Genomic DNA, 19,132 nt, shown 5'->3' on the forward strand with positions numbered 1-19,132 from the left:
TGTTTTGGAAAGGGTCATGCAGTGGGTCAGCTGTCTGCTGACAGGCTTTGGGGAGGGGAGAACTCAAAACTGCACAACATCAGTCACAACAACAACAGCAAAAAATCCCTCCATAGTACTTAAAACAGAGACAATCAACATTTTTAACCACATAACAACAATTTCTACTCACCTGGTTGACCTATATGTTTCCAGTGCCATTAGCCAGTTGTTTTTAGGTACACCTGTTCACCTGCAAATATCTCATGAGCCAATCACATAGCAGCAACTCAGTGCATTTAGGGATTTAGACATGGAAAGACAATCTGCTGTGGTTCAAACTGAGCATCAAAATGTTGATTTAAGAAAAGTGACTCTGAATCTAGCGTGGTTCTCAGGGTGGTATCATTATTCCAGAAAATCCTGACCCACTGGGATTTTCTACACATCCATCCGTAGAGGCTTTGGAGAGAATGGTCTGAAGATGAGAGAAATGACTTGTTGGTGACAAAATTTAGAGCAGCATGCCCAGACTCCTTTTAGTGGATAGGAAGGCAAAAGTAACTAATATAGCTCAAATAGCTGCTCAAATAAAGTATTCAGAAGAGCATTTCTAAGTGCACAACATAGCCAGCAGAGATTCTGCTGCAGCAGACGACCACACTGGGTCCCGCTCCTATCAGCTAAGAATAGAAAAATGAAGCTACAACTCACAAAGGTTCACCAGAAGATTGTGGAAGACCACAGATCCCGAAAACATTGCCTAGTGTGATAACTGTTTACTTCTGCTGCCCATTATCAGTGGTTTAGGCCACAGTGGTTGTATGATTGCATGGCATACCAAATAAGCATCCTTTAAACGTCACAACAAACCTGAGTATTTCTGCTGACCATGCCCATTCCTTTATGACCACAGGATAACGCGCCATGTCGCTAAAGTCATCTCAAACTGTGTTTTTATAAATATAATAATGAGCTCACTGGCCTCCACAGTCACCAGATCTTCATTCAGTAGAGCACTTTTGGGATGTGGTGGAAAGGAGATTTTAGGCAAACTGCAGTGACTGTATAATGATGTCATGTTAATATGGAACTAAATCACAGAGGAATGTGTCCAGCACCTTGTTGAATCTATGGCATGAAGAATTAAAGCAACAAAGGTCTTAACCCAGTATAAGCAAAGCAGCATAAGCAGTATGTGTGCCTACATACCCGCCAAGCTCTCTCCCTGTTTTCTCTACAAGCAGTGACTGTTATTAAGTTTTACTCAGGTTAAGAACAAAACACTTAGCAAGTACAGTGATGGGTAACTAAAACAGTGGCTAACAACATGTGGCTGTACTGCCATCTGTTGACTGAAAACACACATCACATTTCCACAAATCCTCCAAAAATAATTAAGTTGTGTCATTTGTTGGGACTCAGTTGGGACGCATTGAGAAAATTTCACAAGTACACAGTTGTCATTTGTTTGTTGCATTCGGTTTAATGGTTTTGCAGCTTGACACAAAAGAAGTTAGCGTACAGATCCAGGTGATATACAGTAGTAGATGTCAAAGCGATATGTCTTTCATTGTTAATAACTCCGAATAACAATTTAGAGTCATTGCGAAACCCACAGCTCCCCCACCAACATTCTGTCCCCATCGTTGGTAGCATTACTCCTATTTCAATAAATAAATTTAAAAAAGAAGAAGAAAAAACGCTATTCACAAATAACTTACATAGTTTTCATAAACACTTTTTAAAAATAACCAAAAGCATTTCTTATTATATTTTTGTGTACATACTAATGACTGATTTAACAGAGAGATGGAGACTGTCTGTGTAAAAAGAAATCATAATTTTTCCAACAAAAAGAATTAATAGAAAATAACTTAAGAGACTGGAAAATCGCACTTTTCGCTTGACAAACAACTTAAACTTTCTTTTCCTTGTGCATTTATTTCTATCTACACAGTGTTTGGAGAATCATGTGCCTTGTCATATAATCCATTCAAGACATTTTAGATCTTGTCATATGATGGTATACAAATATGGTTGGTAATTGGTCTAGAAAAGCATTTGGATTAACAACAAATCTTATTTTTGAGAAACAATTTTCTTTTTCCAGTATTGTGTTACACCTGAACAAAAGCTAGAAGGATGCAGGATGTGGCATCTTAGTGAGCATCAATGTGAAGACTGTTTGATAATAAAGACTAGATCCTCAGTATGGTCCGTGTATTTGCTTCCCAGAGTCTGTTATATACATGTTGCTTGAGGCAGGCTTAAATTTCCAGTCCCACAACGCACAGTGCCAGCAGCACCAAAGACACCAGGCTTAAGGTGGGCGTGATTGTGGATGCATGACCTGAGGAAGAAGAAGAAACAACATCAAACACACAAAAAAGTGATTGAAAAGTAGGTAAAATGGGTGAAGACTTTCATTTTTATTTAATGATTTTTCTGAGCTTTACCCAGAATCTTAATCCTCCTGATTGGGCCATCTCCTCCTTCATAACGGCCACGCACCATCAGTTCATAATCTCCAACCTGAGGCATGGGGAAGTCCATGAAGTGCCAGCCAGTGATGTAGACCTTCCCATAGATGTAGCCTGACTTTCTGAACATGACCTGGCAGATGATGAGAAACATGGAAGGTCTTCAGCAATCCTGTTATCGCTATACGACAGACGTGAGAAACTTGTTTTAACTCTAATTAAAAGAGAAACACTTTACAAACCTTGTAGTACAGCGGGAAGGAAATATTACCGAACCAGTCGTACTGGATATGATCCCACCACACATACAGCCATTTCCCTGTCCAACTGATGTATCGCCACATCCTGGGAGGATCTGGTGGTGCTGTAAAGAGATCATTTATTGAGTCTCCAAATGCAGATTTGCTCCTTATTATAAATCTTATTATAGTTATGCTCTGTCTTACGTGGCCTCTTGGTGAACATCTCACACATTTCTCCAGGGGGTCCGAGGCCTGCTCCATTGTAGGCACGGACCTCGATGAGGTAGTGTGAATCTGGCAGCATATTTTCCAGCCTTGTCTGATTGACTGAGGCTGAGACAAAAATACGATTGGCACCTGGTTCCGGATCATCATATTTTCTCCAGTATCTGACCTAGATGACAGGATATGGGATTGTTATGGAATGGACCCCTGTTCAACTGATTGTTAATGCAACTATCTAATCTCTCTGCGGTTCTGTACCTGGTATCCCTCAATATACTGTTGTAGGCCTGTTCCAGTGTCAACCACTGGCAACCACCAAACCAGAGCTTCAGTGGAGGACACAGGCCTAGCGTAGATATCTGTTGGAGATTCTGTAGATACTGAAGAAGATGGAGAAAAATGAAATTGAAAAAGGTGCTCATAGTTTCCACGGTAATAAAAACAGGAATGTGATCAAGCCCAAAGCAAAGGTCTTACCATCTCGTGGATAGTAGATGACCTTTGTGAGGGTGTAGGGTCCGTCTCCTTTCACATTAAATGACTTGATCTTCACCTGAAACTCTCGCACCTGGAAGTCTTCCTCAGTGGGGATGAAATAGGTGTCTCTGTGAACGTGTCGTCTTGTCTCAGGGTCCGAGATGGTCTCGTACCACCAGTCGTAAGCATCGTGAGGCTTAAACGCGACGATGTAGCCAAACTTCTTACCATAGAAGTACCAAGGCTCCACGGGCTAAAGGTCACAAGTTGAAACAGTTTCCAGTAAAATTCAACTGTTAAAATGGAACTTGCGAATGAGGAAGTCAAGCAGAGACACCTACTGTCCACGTGATGATTATCTCACCATTTCGACCTCCATAACCGGCCAGATTGGTGGGAGACACAACTGGTGCTGAGGGCAAGAAAATAGTTTATCATTAGTATTTTTAAAATAGCATATCTAACATATCACAACTTCAATTTCTTTTTTATCCTTACGAGCGTCCCAGGTTTTGATCTTGAGGGAGGGGATACTGGCCTCTCCAGAGCCATGCTCATTAGTAGCAATGATCCTAAACTGATATTCCATCCAAGGATACAAGTCTGTCACCTCTGCTTTCTCCATACTGCCATCAAGAACAGTTGGAGCTGAAGGACACAAGGAACATTTAAATGATGAAAATAATAATAATAAATATATCTATTATTTTTTAAGTAATTTATATCCAAAAGAATCACAGATCATACTCATTTGTTTCAGAGCCTAAAAATAGTAAAGGATGCTTTAGTTTATCATATCTGTGGCGTGAGTTGGCCCCCTGCTGGCAGCGAGCAGTACTCACAAGTGCTGGCATTCCTCCAGTCATCTTCATATAGAGCCCAGTAGTGTCTGGTCTGAATGGTATAGTAGAGAATAGGGCTATTATGCTCAGCTCCTTTAGTCCACCACAGCTTCACCCACGTGTCCCCAATCTCTTCCACCCGAATCACACCAGGAGGACCAGGAACACCTGGGGTTTGGGGATCAGATGAGGGAGGAGAATGAAAACACATGGAAAAATGAGTATAAGGGGGATAAAAATAATTCCAGTTTTTCTGTAGTCACTTATATTCAGCAGTGTTGCTTTGTTCTAGCACCTCAGAACAGACTTTAATGGCAAAAGATGTCATGCCTATTTGCTAGCATGGAAAAATATTGAGCTGGGGGTGGGTTCCCAAGTAGCTTGCAGATCTGCAGCAACACTAGGCAGGCTACAGCAGCTTACATAGCATACTTTTATATGAGATTTCCTCATTGGATCCATGAAAATGTTACAGCTTTGCCATCACTTGCTGATGTGGGCTGGCACTGAGAACTTTCCTTCATAGCTTTCTAAGACTATACTTGACTCTTTACATCTGTGTTCACCTCATGCTCAGACTGACCTACAATCTTGAGATCACAGTAGGCAGTGTCACTGTCCACAACAGTCTGAGCCGTGCAGGTGTAGCGACCTTCGTGCCAAATTTGAGCGTTCAATATTCTCAGGTCGCCAACACCATCTTCGTTCTAAATGACAGGAAACAACAGCATAATAGAAGGAAGGAAACCCAAAGGAGAAAAGGATAATGAGAAAAGTGGGTGAAGTATACAGAGGATCTTTAGTCTGCATCTTCGAAGAAGGTTTAACATAAATATGGCTGTAATAAATCACCAACCCTACCATGACACGTTCATATTGTTGCCACTCTGCATTAAAGTCGATGACTCTGAAGTCTATAGCCCAGATAAATGTGATGTCCAGCATGGGGTCGTATGAAGCTTGACACTTCAGAATCACCTCGTCACCAACTCTAACCTCAGTGTCCTCAGGTGCTACTGTGATGCTGGTAGCCTCTAAGCAAAAGAATATTATAGATACACTTAAAAATCATTCTAGATTGTGGGATCTTTACTCTGTTTAGATGCACACATATACATGCGCTGACCTGTGATGGTGAGATAGCCAGAGCTGTTGGCCTTTCCTCTGTCATTCTCCGCAAAGCAGGTGTAAACCCCTTCATCGTTTTTGGTGGCATTCAAGATCTCCAGACTCCCGTCAAACATGATTGAAATGCTGTGAATATGGACATAAGCAGTTAAGCTTCCTGATGTGCCTTTTTTCAACAAGCAAAAGAGTAAAGCTGAGGTATTAGGCTGACCGTGAGCTGTTGTAGAGGAGCTCTTTGCCCTTTGTCCAGGTGAATCGAGGTCTAGGAGCCGCTCTGGGTTTACACTCAATCACCACACGTCCGTCTTTAGCTCCGAGAAGCTGCTTCTTCACAGGGTTGAACTCGAATGTTGGCGCACAGGCTGGAGGGAGGTTAGAAGTGTCATTTTGTGTTTAATACCTGTCTTAAACCATAATATAGCAGTTCAGTTGTGCTTTTAAATGTCAAAATTCACTAAATCAGAGTACCGATGACTCGCAGCTCAGCGTTGGCGTATTTGATGCCCCAGTAGTTCTCAGCGATGCACTGATACATCCCGGAGTCAGCAAAAGTCAGGCTGGAAAACTTCAGCTCACCTTTACCATACTAGTAAAAACACAACCCAAACGTGTACTTGAGCCAAAGAAGACTTACACAAAGCAACTGTAAAGCCAAGCTGAGATATCATATTGCCCAGTTTCACACAACATGTCAAAGAGTTTTTACCATATATCCATCTTTATACCAGCGGATGAAAGGGAAGGGTTTCCCTGATGCCACACAGCGCATGGTGTGCTCTGAGCCAATGTCTTTCATCGTGTTATTGATGGTCTCTGCCCACTCCGGAGCAGCTGGAAAAATATAATGGGAATCACTATACATTACTGGATAACACAGACAGGCAAGTCACTGAGCTCTGACAAATGACTTACACTCCACATAGAGCCAGGCCTTGTGCCAGTCCTTTCCTTTAGTGTTGATGGCTTCACAGTCATAAAATCCCACATCTTCGTACTGTACATTAAACAGATGAAGCACGGCCCCCGATTCACTGATTTCATGATTAGCCGGGAGGTCTGTAGCATCAACCTTCCTCCATACAATATGTGGGATGGGACTGTGCAGAAAATACAGTTAGTTTGTTGATGTGATAGTAAAGCAAACTAACCAGAGGCTCTTCTTTGATGCAGTCCCTACAGATAAAGGTATACAAAAAATAAAAGTATTTTAAAAAGTATAAAAAAATGTCTTAGACCACCAGCCAGTTTAAATTAACAGAACTGTTCATTACCCAAATCATTTTTCTATTTCTGTAATAGGCAATCCAAGAATATTCACAAACTCTTTGTACAAAGTAATCTTAATGTAAAATATAATTGTTCTCAATAAATTTTCAATTTTACTGTTGTAAAAAAGCAAAAAAAGAAAAGACTCATTATTATTTTTGGATTAAGAAGCAAAATTACAGTTTTTTACTTGCATACTTGAACAGAAAAATTTGTTTTAATGAGATCTCCCTATTTTACGAGATGAGGAAATGAGGAAACATGGGAACCGTTTGGAATTAATCTGCATTCGTTTTACTTAAATCGCTTTGGAAAACACTATCTAATGTCTAAAGTCCTGGTTATGGTTAGGGATAAGGTTATGGTTAGGTTTAAGGTAGTGCTGTCAGCATTAATCTTGTTAAAATGACGTTAACACCATAACCGCATTAATGCGACAAATCTCCTTTAGTGAGTTAACGCGGATCTCCCCGCGTGTGGAGCTGGACTGCGCTAACGCATTAATGAGCTAACCGCGCTGATGCATCGACGCCGTGCTGACAGCACTAGTTTAGGAATAAAGTTAGGGTTAGGGCTGGAATACATGGCTGGGACGTGTATTACCCTGGGAGAGTCATTCTACTGGATTTTATCCATAACCCAGGCGTAGCATAAGAACGCAGAAGGAACACCTCAGGACTTGACAAAATCATCACTGTATTACACCTCGGGAGTGAGAACAGGCTGAATTTGAACATAAGAATGTGAATTGAGTTTGTAATTTGCCAATACAGTTTTTAGTTTTACACAGGTTTTTGACAGATCACTCGAATAGTTTTATTTTCTTGTTTTTATGACAGTTAGTCGAATAAATTGGTTAGGCACTGTACATGAATGCAAACTTAAGAATAATTTAAACGATATAACACAAGATATTCAAAAGATATAACGTTCCTATTTGGAACACGTAAGTATACAACCCCTTTAGTTACAGACTGTTTCCAGGTTTTCTTGAGTTTGAAACAGGACTATAATATTTCAGTGGTTTTTAAATATGGATTTTGACTCAGTCATTTAACAATCCAAACATTTTTTTCTTTTTGAGCCATTCTTCTTTGCATTTTTCTGCATGTGATTGTATTTCTATTGAAAGTCCAGTTTCTGTAAATGACTTACAAATGACTGCAAAAAGTTGTTTTTACGTGGCATCTGCTCGCATTTATACCAATTAATTATCAGTAAAAGGGAATCAAATGTGTGCTCTTGTTACCTTGCCTAGTTTTTAAAAAAAAAGTCAACTATTTCCATTATTGTTTCCACATAAACTCTTTCCTATGGTATTTGAATGCATCAGTGTTATGCAATGCTTGCATGTGTACATGAATTATACTAAGAAAAACTTACTTTCCAAGAGCAAAGCATTCTAATGTAATATTAGAGGCCAGCATGGCAGTCGTATCTGGGAACTTCACCCTGATGTCTGCTGGGTATTTTCTCTCCTCACCTAAGAGAAAAGGCTTCATTATATATACAATAATAAAGCATGCAAAAATCCTTTTCCGGTATCGTTGCAGCACGGTGACTAACCATCGTCAGGGGGTAAGGGGATGAGAGGGATGAATTTGGAGAAAACACTCTTTCCTAAGACGGGACTAGAAACAAAGCAAGAGTAGTTTCCCGCATCCTGAGCTTCCACCTTGGCAATGTAGAGGTTCCCAGTCTTCTGGGAGACAAACCTACGACGGTCTGTGTTCAGGAACACTGGGAACTCATTGTAGATCCAGCGGTAGGTAACCTCCTCTGAAAGGGAACAGAAAGAGGGAGAGATGCATAGGCCACGTTTTCTTGTTTGCACCTCTGAAATCTACACACTGTTTGAATGATGAATTTTAGGTGTAATTCTTGAAGACATGTACATACGTGGCCAGGCTTTTGGAGGTACACACAACAGAACTGCTCCCTGTCCTTCTTTGACATAAACTGGCTCTCTCTCTTCATCAGGAAACTCACCCAGAACTACACAGAAAGTACACGGGGGTCAAAGTTCAGCCACTGCAAAACTGCTCAAAGGTGTGAATAAGCTTTAGTCATTAAGGAGCTCAATGAGTCAACACAGTGTTTGATAAGTATTATGATTCAAAGAGCATTCCCTCAAAGATGAAAACTTGCTGTGTTGCTTTCTAGATTTTAGTCTGTGTTGTCCTCTCTTCTGTAAATGGTACTTACATAGTGCCTTTCTACGTAGTTAAACGTTCAATTTGCTTTTCCTACAAGACTCTATCACGCAATCACACACACATTTGTACCGCTCTTGTACTGGTAGATTTACTGGTAGCTTTTATTTGTTCGATTGGTAGAAGACCCGTTCTACCACCTGAGCCTCAGCCTTAGTGATTTGGAACTGCCATACCTGGCTTAGGTTTTTTCCATTTGATCTCCACTTAGTCTTTATCTGTATGCCAGTCTGAGGACGTTACAGTTGAAATTAATACATAAATATCAACACTAAAATAATCTGGACCAGTCAAGGAACTCAATCGTCACAACCTTAATGAGTTGGAGATAATGTGAGCAGACACGCTGTCGAACCTGAAGCTAAAGCCAAGAACATATTCAGCTCAAGATGTCAACACTGAACTTAAGCAGGAATGCCGTGCTTGGTGGTATTCACTTTCAAATACATTTTTAACTTTATTTCTTTGACTTTTTGCTTTTAATTTAGTTCAGTTTCAGTTTAGTTTAAAAAGCAACTTTGGTCTTTATTAGTTTTTATTGTATGGAAGGCATACGTCAGAGGCAAGACTTAGGAAAGTCAATACAGTTAATAGAATAAAAACACACAACTTGACTCACATTCTTGTAGGCATCCAAAATGTCAATAAATATGACCATCAAAGCCTTAAAAGACAAGTTTTAATAACAACTCTTTACTAAATTAACAAACACAAAAACTAAGAATCTTTCCTGTATATTTTTTGAGTTAGTTTTATTTCGCTTTTTCAAATGTCTAGTTTAAAGTTTTATTTGAGTGACCTAAAATGTTTTGGTTTTTTTTACATATAATTTTAGTTTTTAGTTCAGTTTTAACTATATTAACATTATACTCACATCCAAACTTGACTCTGGCCTCTTTGCTGATAACGGTGCCGTAAATATTCCTGGCCACACAGACGTACGTCCCAGCATGTTTCTTCTGGATTGGATTGGTGATTACCAAATTCCCCCCCACCAGGCTGTAGTGTTCATCCGGCTGCTCCTTGAGCTTGATTTCCCAGTTATCCCGACGCCACCTAGCAGCAATTCAAATGTGACATCCTGTAATGTAATTTAATGTATTTCTTATTTAGGAAAACTATCATGCACCGGCTTGTAACCTGTATGTAGCTGGGGGGTTAGCACGTGCTCTGCAGTTCATGGAGATTCTCCCATCAGGTGAGTCTTCGATGTAAACCACATCCACAGGCTCCTCTTCAAATATGGGGCCGTAACCAGTAGCATCCTCTGATACAGAACAAATTAGTTAGTTCATACATATTAGATCAAAAATAATCCTGAATTAGCTCTTTTAGAGTCCTTTTATTATGACAAAACCAACTCACCACCATATATTCTGGGCTCACCAAACAAAACTGCCACTAGAAGAGTAGAAACATTAAACATTAAAGGCTGCACAATAATATCTTTTTTCCCCTCAACATCATTTTGAGAGAGCATGTGTTATTTTTAGGCATCATTAGTTTTCTTACCTGTGAGCGAGGGGAAGGAGGAGAGAGCCAGCAGCAATAAAGCAGTGGAAGCCATGGCAGTCAGCAGACTGACTCAGAGGGATGGAGGTGGATGGAGAGAAAAGTCGATGGACAGGACATGAACCGGGGAGGGCTGAAAGAGACAGAGAGGAAGGAGAGCTTTTCCTTCAGGATCTATGTCATCATTTGTTTCATTATTCAGTGCAATTTATTTTATTTCTTCAAAACACTTATGTCACTCAAAACAGGCTAATGACACTACATGCTATTTACTGGACTTTGCAGACCAGAAGCAGTCAGTGCAGAGCAAGCTGGAATCCTCCCTGTGAATATAAATGATTCAGGATGTCAGTGACTCAGCAGTACAATGCAGTGTGAGCTGGGTGGGTGCACAACCACAAGAAAGTGCACCTGCACAAACACACATACCTGCACTGTCTGAGTGCATGCTCAAACACTGAAACCCCACAACTGCCTGCATATGAACAAAACACATTGTAGCTCAGCATTACTTAAGGGCTCCCGCAGTGCCATGAAACATGCTTACGCATCACTCCTACAGGATGAAATGACAGTACTGCTGCTGTGTGTTGGTGTGTGTGTTTTCAACAGCAGAAAACTATGTCAAACATGACAGTGTGAAAAACAGAAGGAATGACTCACAGAGGCATGGATATGTTAAGTATGACCTTGGATTGGTTAACAGGATGGGTTAAGCTGGAAATTGGATATCTCTGTGTAAAGTTTTAAAATCTCTTGTGGAGAACACATTTTATATCATTATCTCATAAAGAAATTGAGGAATCCCTTTATGATTGTCTGTTTTTCCCCTGTCTTGGCAGTGTTTGCTACTTTGCAGCTGTGCTGGGGACCAAGTGGCAACCAGTAAATGCAGTTCCAGGACTGGCCACTTGAGGCTGACTCCAAGAGCCAATTAGTTACCATAACCAGGGGTGCACATAAGTGGTCCGCAGGTGCACATTCGCACCAGATAAGAAGTTGCAACGCACGTTTGCGTACATATAAAAATCACTGTTTTTGTCCGCTAGAGTGGGATTTTCACGGCATATTCTGCACCACATCTCTGTGCATTCATCATTTGTTTGAAGCCAGCTCACCTCCTGCAACCACTTTTCCGAGAATACGCGCTTCTTTTGCGGTTCGGACTCCTTCGGACATTTCTTTGGAAGTGGAGGAACACCAGAGTAATTGCTTAAAGTAGCTTATTTCTTCGACATCTTTAAGAGTTCTAAACAAATGTCTGTCCTCTTCCAGAAAATCTTATGTACGCAAATGTGCGTTGCAGCTTCTTATCTGGTGCGCGTCTTTTATTTTGACAGCGAATGTGCACCTGCGGACCACTTATGTGCACTCCTGACCATAACTCCCATTTTAAAATACTGTTATTTACAACAGAAATACACAGGTTTACAGCCCTGTGCAGATAGGTTCTTTTTTAGTATTAATGGGTAATTTATCTCTTCATAACAACTGTAGGGGTAGAGATTAATATAACCCATTTAAGGTTTACAGCTTTGCACATGCTAGCTATCTATTTGATCTCACCATCGCTAATTAGGGTCACTGAATTTCTATCAGTTATCTAAAAGATAATATATTCTGTTTTGTTCTTCCAATAAGTCTATTTTTTGTCATCAACTTTACCATTTTATTTGTGTGTTATTTAGCATTATTGTAGCACCCATTCAGTCTATGGATGCTCCTAGCTAAATAAGCTTACTCGCCCTCAATTGTTACCTTTAACTACGATCAATTCATGCTCCAAAAAAGCAAGATGGCAACAACAGTAAGTTAAAGTTAAGGTTTTAAATCAGCAAAGCCACATCTACAACCTAGTATATAGATAGAATTTGGTTTTAATAAGCAAACAAGCCATCTCAGAGGTCATTTTAGTTATACTGTTTTATGGAAGGCTGCTTTAGTTAGCACCCTTTGTGTAAGCCCACTGATAGCTAACTAAAGGCTTCTTCCCCTTTGTGATTTCAGTTTACTGTAAATATAGATGGAAATATGGAAAAAAATTTGCATAAGAATGACAACTAAAATCTTTAGTTGTATTTTAAGCAACTCTGTTATAAACTGTAAGCTGACCTTGTTGTTGCTTATATGACATTTACATTTCAGGTTTCAATATTTAACCTCCTAGGACCTTTCGTCCACATATGTGGACATCACATTTTGGGTTATTTAGACCAAAATACTCAATTTTGCTCTACAAGGGCCTGATATCCACTTACAAGGACATTATACTGCTACTGTTCTATCGAAATTTTAAATGAATATACTCATATGTGGCTCTCATTTTTCTTAAAAACCAAAATGAGATTAAAAAAAAAATCTGCTAATTGGTAAATGGCCTGTATTTATATACCGCTTTTACTAGTCCCTAAGGACCCTAAAGCGCTTTACATATCCAGTCATCCACCCATTCACACACTGGTGATGGCAAGCTACATTGTAGCCACAGCCACCCTGGGGCACACTGACAGAGGCGAGGCTGCCGGACACTGGCGCCACCGGGCCCTCTGACCACCACCAGTAGGCAACGGGTGAAGTGTCTTGCCCAAGGACACAACGACCGAGACTGTCCAAGCCGGGGCTCAAACCGGCAACCTTCCGATTACAAGGTGAACGCCCAACTCTTGAGCCACGATCGCCCCCCGATCTTTGTTTTTACATTCATCAGGTCCCAATATGCCCAAATATGAAAGAGAAATTGAAAATGCATGCTGTGGAAGAGTTCGGGTCTCAGGAGGTTAAAAAAGGAATGAAGGAAAAGCCTGACTCTGTAATTGTGACGAATCTTGTGGGATTAGTGGGTGTAAATGCTACATTTTGGCAGCTTCTCATTTTTGTATTAGTGTTGCAAAGTGCACTGGTTCGGCACAGAATAGACAACTACTACAGCTATGTATGCAAGTTACTTCACTTTACATAGCCAAATACTATTTATAAATTTCCTTGAAGTCTCTGCTGACTTGTTGAGGATACAAGAGCTGCAGATTTCTCTTTTGTGTCTGCTGCTGGTTCAAAATGCATCGGAAATCTTTCAATTTGCTCTAAACCATCATCAACTCAGGCTTACAATGGATAATCTTCATACACTGTCACATGGAATGAGGCCGTATTAAACTGAACATATTAAACATTACATTTATATAGTTAAAGGCATATACTGTATGCACGAAAACTAAAATTAACATGCACTTCACTTTAGTAATGCAAACTTTAAAAGGCAAATTGAAGCTGAATGGTAAAAAAAATGTGGCAAAAAATAGACCTAGAAAGGGCCAAACAGCCATCATTCTCAGTTAGCAGCATCTGTCTCAAACAAGCAGAAAGAGGGAGTGAGAGAGCAGAGGCATACACCCAGTAGCTTATCCACATGCAGAGACTGCAGCAGTGACTTCTCAAAGGCCCTCATGATGACTCAGCACTAATGTCACCATAGCTGCACAGCTATGTGTCTGTGCATCTTGTCCTAAAATGAAAGTACACCTCTTGCATCTAGATATGGGTACACAGATCTGTACACAGGCTACATTGAAAGTGTGCAAACACATTCAGAAATCACTTTTATATATAGTACTTTCATACAGCTTTGCAGATTAAAGTTGCAATCTGTCATAATGGAAATTCTGATCAATTCATCTGAGTTTGTTTTCATGCGATTCCCAGCTGGCAATAATCCCACCACCATCCTCTTTGGACAGACCAGAAAAAAATTTAGGTCAGCACACGTATTAAGCCTCAAGTCTCTCTCGGGGGCTGACTGGATAACCATGTTTGCATGTGGCTTTTGTGGCTGCCAGAAATCACATTCATAGTAATGTTAGAATTCAGCAACAGGGCACTCGAGTAATGCTGCTTTAATCTTGAGTTTGCTGGGTTACTTATGCACGGGCATTTGGATCACAAGTGATGTAAATGACAGAATAAAGACACACGAGGCTGAATAAGGAATAATCTGAATCTTGCAGCCAAATCCATTTGGTGAAGGACTTTTCAGCATCTGAAAGGAGGCGTTACACTCGTCACATCTTTTACAATCTGTTAAATCCCAGCAGACAAGGGGAAAAGAGAGAAAGTGTAGGGGAGGGACACAATCCTGCGATGTGAGCAAACACATTTGAAGTTACCTTGGTTATACTGACTCCTACAGCTACTTCCATTTCTTTCACACTATGCAACAAATACACTGAACACTACAGTGCAGGCCGTTTGCGGCACTAATCTGGCTGACTGTTAAGTTCATATTCAAAGGGTATGCAGGATGTGGCTCTATAGCAATACACATTTAATTTAACAATAATTCAGAATTAATGTTTTAAGAGGATAGATGTTCCAGCGCATATATACAGCAGTTTGGGCCAATAAGGGAGTAGCCCTGTCTAATACTTTCCCAAGCAGATGCCATAATGGATCCACTGCACTCTGCGCCCTTGACGCATCCAGTATGAGACACTTTCACCTTGAGTCTCCTCCCTGCATCCACTGATGCACTTTTTTAAAAAGCATGTGCTGCAGTCGATTCACTCTGAACTAAACCTGCAGAGTGAAATGCAAAGCCAGACAGCGCTGACTTTGTCGCAGTCTTCAGTCTTTTAAAGTAACTGCGCAGTTCCTTACATCACTTCACCCCTATGACGATTGAGCGGCACCGGTAATTCACTGCTCTGCATTGCGGTACTCCAGAGCCGGTCCATTTCCACACTGCAGCTCTCAAAGCACCCCCGGTTTATTCTCACATCTCCGGACACGAAGAGACAATTGTGTCATGCACGCGCTCGTCTGCGGTGTCGTTCTTACCTTTTGAGGCGGAATGAGAAATTTCAGCGCACTGTCTTCATGGCACACCTGGACCCGAACCGCAACGTGCCACAGAGCCCACCCCGCCGGAGCGTCCCGTTCAGATGAACTTTTCTATTGGATGAGAGAGGCTGAGTGGCAGGTCATGGTTAGCGGGGAGGAGGCGGCTGCGATTGGCTTTCGAGAGAGGGAGGATGAGGATGGGAGGGATGCGAGCATCATGCTTGTGCGCATCCCAGACGAGGGAAATAAAGTCACAGTGGGGAAAAAAGATAATTGGTTAAGTCATAATAAGTATTAAAAATAAATCAATAAAATTAAAGGAGGAAATATATTAAGGCGAGTTATTGAATTGCTGTCATCTGATTGAAAATAAAGTACAAGTACAAGGGCAGGCTATAACTTGGCACTCCAACGCACTAAAGATTTCGCAGGAATTTGGAAATTTATTATAATACAAAGGGATTTGGGAAATTTGAAAAAAGACATAAAGGAAAGCTTCCTATAGCTGATGCGGCCATGTGCTGTGCATCTTAAATGACCTGCAGATTAATTATTAATGGTGGATTGCAGACCAGGCGAGGTACAAGGATTCCTTACAATACAATAAAATAAGTTGTGGTTCCAGGGTGGGGGCAAGATTTTATTTTATTTTATTTTTTTGCGGGGGGGTCATCCTAAACTTAGTAAACATAATTAATCCTACAGTTTTAGGTTTTGTTTTTTTTACCAATCCTACAAGTTTTGTACTTTTTTTTAAGTAAAAGTACAAAACTATTAAAGTAAACTACTTAAAGTATCTCAAGTAAGTTCTTACTCTATGACTAGCTAATTTTACAATGAAAAGAAGTGATTTAGTTACACATTTTTGTTGATAATCTGTCTTTAATACAAATGTAGAAGTAGAAAGGAGCACAACAGAAAAACTGAAGTATATCAGATGTTTGTATCAGTAGGGGAGACCGGGGATAGTTGTAACATTTTTGACATTTCTGTCTGTAAATTGAAGCTCTTTTAAGGTAGTGGATTCAAAATGTAATGCAAAGTATTTACATGTCTCTGCTATTAAATAGTGCAGCTATTTTCTCTGCAGCACAATTACCCATTGCATGGTATGGTCTCAAACACAAAGAGTGAAATGTTACAATTAACCCCATAGTCTGGGTTAGTTGTAACATATCCCGGGGTGAAATGTAACACAATGAAATAAGGGTACTAACAAAATATTAACATGTAATCTTTGTTTATTCAACACATGAATGCACTTAGAGCCATTTATGTAGCTGTGTGTGTGTGTGACAGAATGCAGAAATCTAGCTTTTGAACATATTCCAACCCCCCAAAAAAGACAAATTCTGGAATTTTCTGCAACTGAATATTTCATTAATTTTGATTGGTCTTCCTTGAGTTTGGCCTCATTGGCTCAGTGGGCATTATAACCTACAACTCTTGCACCAATTTTGAACATAACAATGAAGCTGAAAAAATGTAGTTGTTCACCAGCATCGCAATTCCATTACTTTTTATCATGGCTTACCTTGGTGTGGTTTGCAAAGTGCTTCAGAAAGATGAGGAAATCTGTTTCTTGCACCCATCCTGATTTATTTCCACTACCAGTACTTCCTACTGGTCCATCTCTGACACAGTGGTCTGCATAATGTATGTGTGGGAACACAAACAGTGGAGGAATTGTGTTGCCAATGGCATTAACCACATATACAAATGCGACCAGTGAACCTCTCTCTGCTGATGTCGTTGCCCCAACTTGTTTAATATAAGTTAATTATTAATATTGTTACAACTAACCCAGACTGTTGCTGTTACAACTGACCCAGACTCCTATAGCCATGAACTAGCTAACATTACAGCCAACGGCTAAAACATTAGCACTAAAGACCTACACAGAATATATCCCCATAGACATACAAATAACACAATTTAAGTTTGATGAGTTTAACTGCAAAGCAGATAATGCTATTAGAAATTGAAATAAAGTAGAAAAACTTACTTTTTGGCATACAAATTACTTTTTTTCGTGTTAAATTGTCTGTGTTTGACAAAATGTGCTGATTTTTCACATGTGATAGCAGACCTGAATTGGGCATGCACAGGATGAGTCGCATCATTTGAAACTTAGCCCTGATTGGAGAAATTGGAAGTGTTACAACTGACCCACGTTACAACTATCCCCGGTCTCCCCTACTGCAGTTACTGCACTTTTACACACTGAGGGTCCTCCAGACAGTCCTCCTCACAGGATTTACAGGATGAGACTTATGGGAGAAAATGATTTGACACTTAGAGTCCCCCGAGAGCAGCAGTGCCCAGCCTTCTACCTTTCTACCTTTAAAACCCGCCTTCCAGCCAAATGGCTGGTAGGCTTTTAGCTAGGCTTTAGCTTCAGCCAAGTGGAAGCTAAATTGGCTAGTCATTCATATGTAAATTAGGTTGTTACCTGAGAATTCTGGAGGGGAGTGGGGGGGTGTGAATGAGGGGGTGGGGGAGCTGCTAAAAGCTGTGAACTTCCTTTTGTGTTCGTCTTAATGCATTCTCAATCATCCAGGGAAATAAATCTCCAAAAGTCACCAACTTGGAGTGGTTAGTTTCCTGAGCCACAAGGAAACTTGGAGTGTTTCAGTTTGCCATCTTAGGGAGAAATCAACACACATGGGTGTATGTCCTTTGTTGCTGAGATTTATTGATAAAAACAGTACAAAAACCCAACCATTTGTACACATATTTACAAATAATAATAAAAAGTGAGTGAGTACATTTCAACATTTTCAGCAATCACTCACAATCCTGGCACTGCCATGGTATCTGTAGTCTGCATTTACCACATGTGTATCTGTAGCAGTGAACACATCGCACAGTGGCATGATTGTTCTTGCATTTGTGTTTGACCTGACACATGGCTCTTTTTCCAGGGCTAGGTGTGGAGGGTTGTGTCCAAAGCAACTGTTCTTTTCTTGCCTTCTTGCCTTCTTCCCAGCTTCCCAACACTACCAAAAGGAAGCCAAACACTGTCACCCTTTACAACAAAACAAAGTGTGGCGTGGATGTGATGGACCAGATGGTTCGGGAGTACACTGTCTGCAGAGGAACACGGCGCTGGCCAGTTGCCGTGTTTTACAACATGATTGACTGCTACAGATACACATGTGGTAAATGCAGACTACAGATACCATGGCAGTGCCAGGATTGTGAGTGATTGCTGAAAATGTTGAAATGTACTCACTCACTTTTTATTATTATTTGTAAATATGTGTACAAATGGTTGGTTTTTTGTACTGTTTTTATCAATAAATCTCAGCAACAAAGGACATACACCCATGTTAGATTAGATTAGATTAGATAGAACTTTATTAATCCCTCGGGTGGGTTCCTCTGGGAAATTCGATTTCCAAAAAAGCACAGCACCGACAGAATATTATATATATATATATATATATATATATATATATAATACACACACACACACACACACACACACACACACACACATATATATATATAAATACAGAGACAGTATAAATAAAATATACGAAGGGGATAAATAGAATAAATAGGAATAAAAATAAAAATACAAGTGAATGAATTGCACATTTCAAGTATTGAGTCTATTGCACCGTTGACTATTTACAAAAGTATTGCACAAAAGGTATTGCACAGTGAGGTGAAGAGGCACTACAGCTTAGTTGTTCCCCCCTCCTTTGTCCTCCTGTTTCCCCTCCCTCTCCCCTCCAGGGAGGAGTTAAACAGTCTGATGGCGTGTGGGACAAAGGAGTTTTTAAGTCTGTTAGTTCTTGTCTTTGGGAGAAGCAACCTGTCACTGAACAGACTCTTCTGGTTGTTAATGGCCGTGTGCAGAGGATGTCTGGCATTGTCCATAATGTCCATCAGTTTCTTTAATGTCCTTTTCTCTGCCACTGTCA

The 19,132-nt window shown here is 40.3% G+C and overlaps 1 protein-coding gene across 1 annotated transcript; it reads right to left on the reverse strand.

Moving 5' to 3' along the window:
- Positions 1–1,458: 1,458 nt before the first annotated feature.
- On the reverse strand, positions 1,459–15,317 carry cntn1b (contactin 1b). Its single transcript, XM_085386375.1, has 24 exons — positions 15,198–15,317; positions 10,368–10,500; positions 10,221–10,256; positions 9,996–10,122; positions 9,730–9,911; positions 8,542–8,637; positions 8,209–8,421; positions 8,026–8,125; positions 6,289–6,473; positions 6,083–6,207; positions 5,845–5,962; positions 5,588–5,738; positions 5,375–5,502; positions 5,110–5,282; positions 4,832–4,955; positions 4,249–4,416; positions 3,905–4,054; positions 3,748–3,818; positions 3,407–3,659; positions 3,188–3,309; positions 2,909–3,098; positions 2,705–2,826; positions 2,439–2,595; positions 1,459–2,332 (listed from the first exon to the last, which is right to left on the reverse strand). The coding sequence occupies exons 2-24, from the start codon at positions 10,420–10,422 to the stop codon at positions 2,250–2,252; spliced, it is 3,129 nt and encodes a 1,042-aa protein (XP_085242501.1). The 5' UTR covers positions 10,423–10,500; positions 15,198–15,317; the 3' UTR covers positions 1,459–2,249.
- Between the last annotated feature and the right edge of the window lie 3,815 nt (positions 15,318–19,132).

This window comes from Rhamphochromis longiceps, linkage group LG17 (assembly GCF_057381845.1).
Source record: "Rhamphochromis longiceps isolate RC_006_pf linkage group LG17, R_longiceps_female_GT1.1, whole genome shotgun sequence".
NCBI lineage: Eukaryota > Metazoa > Chordata > Actinopteri > Cichliformes > Cichlidae > Rhamphochromis > Rhamphochromis longiceps.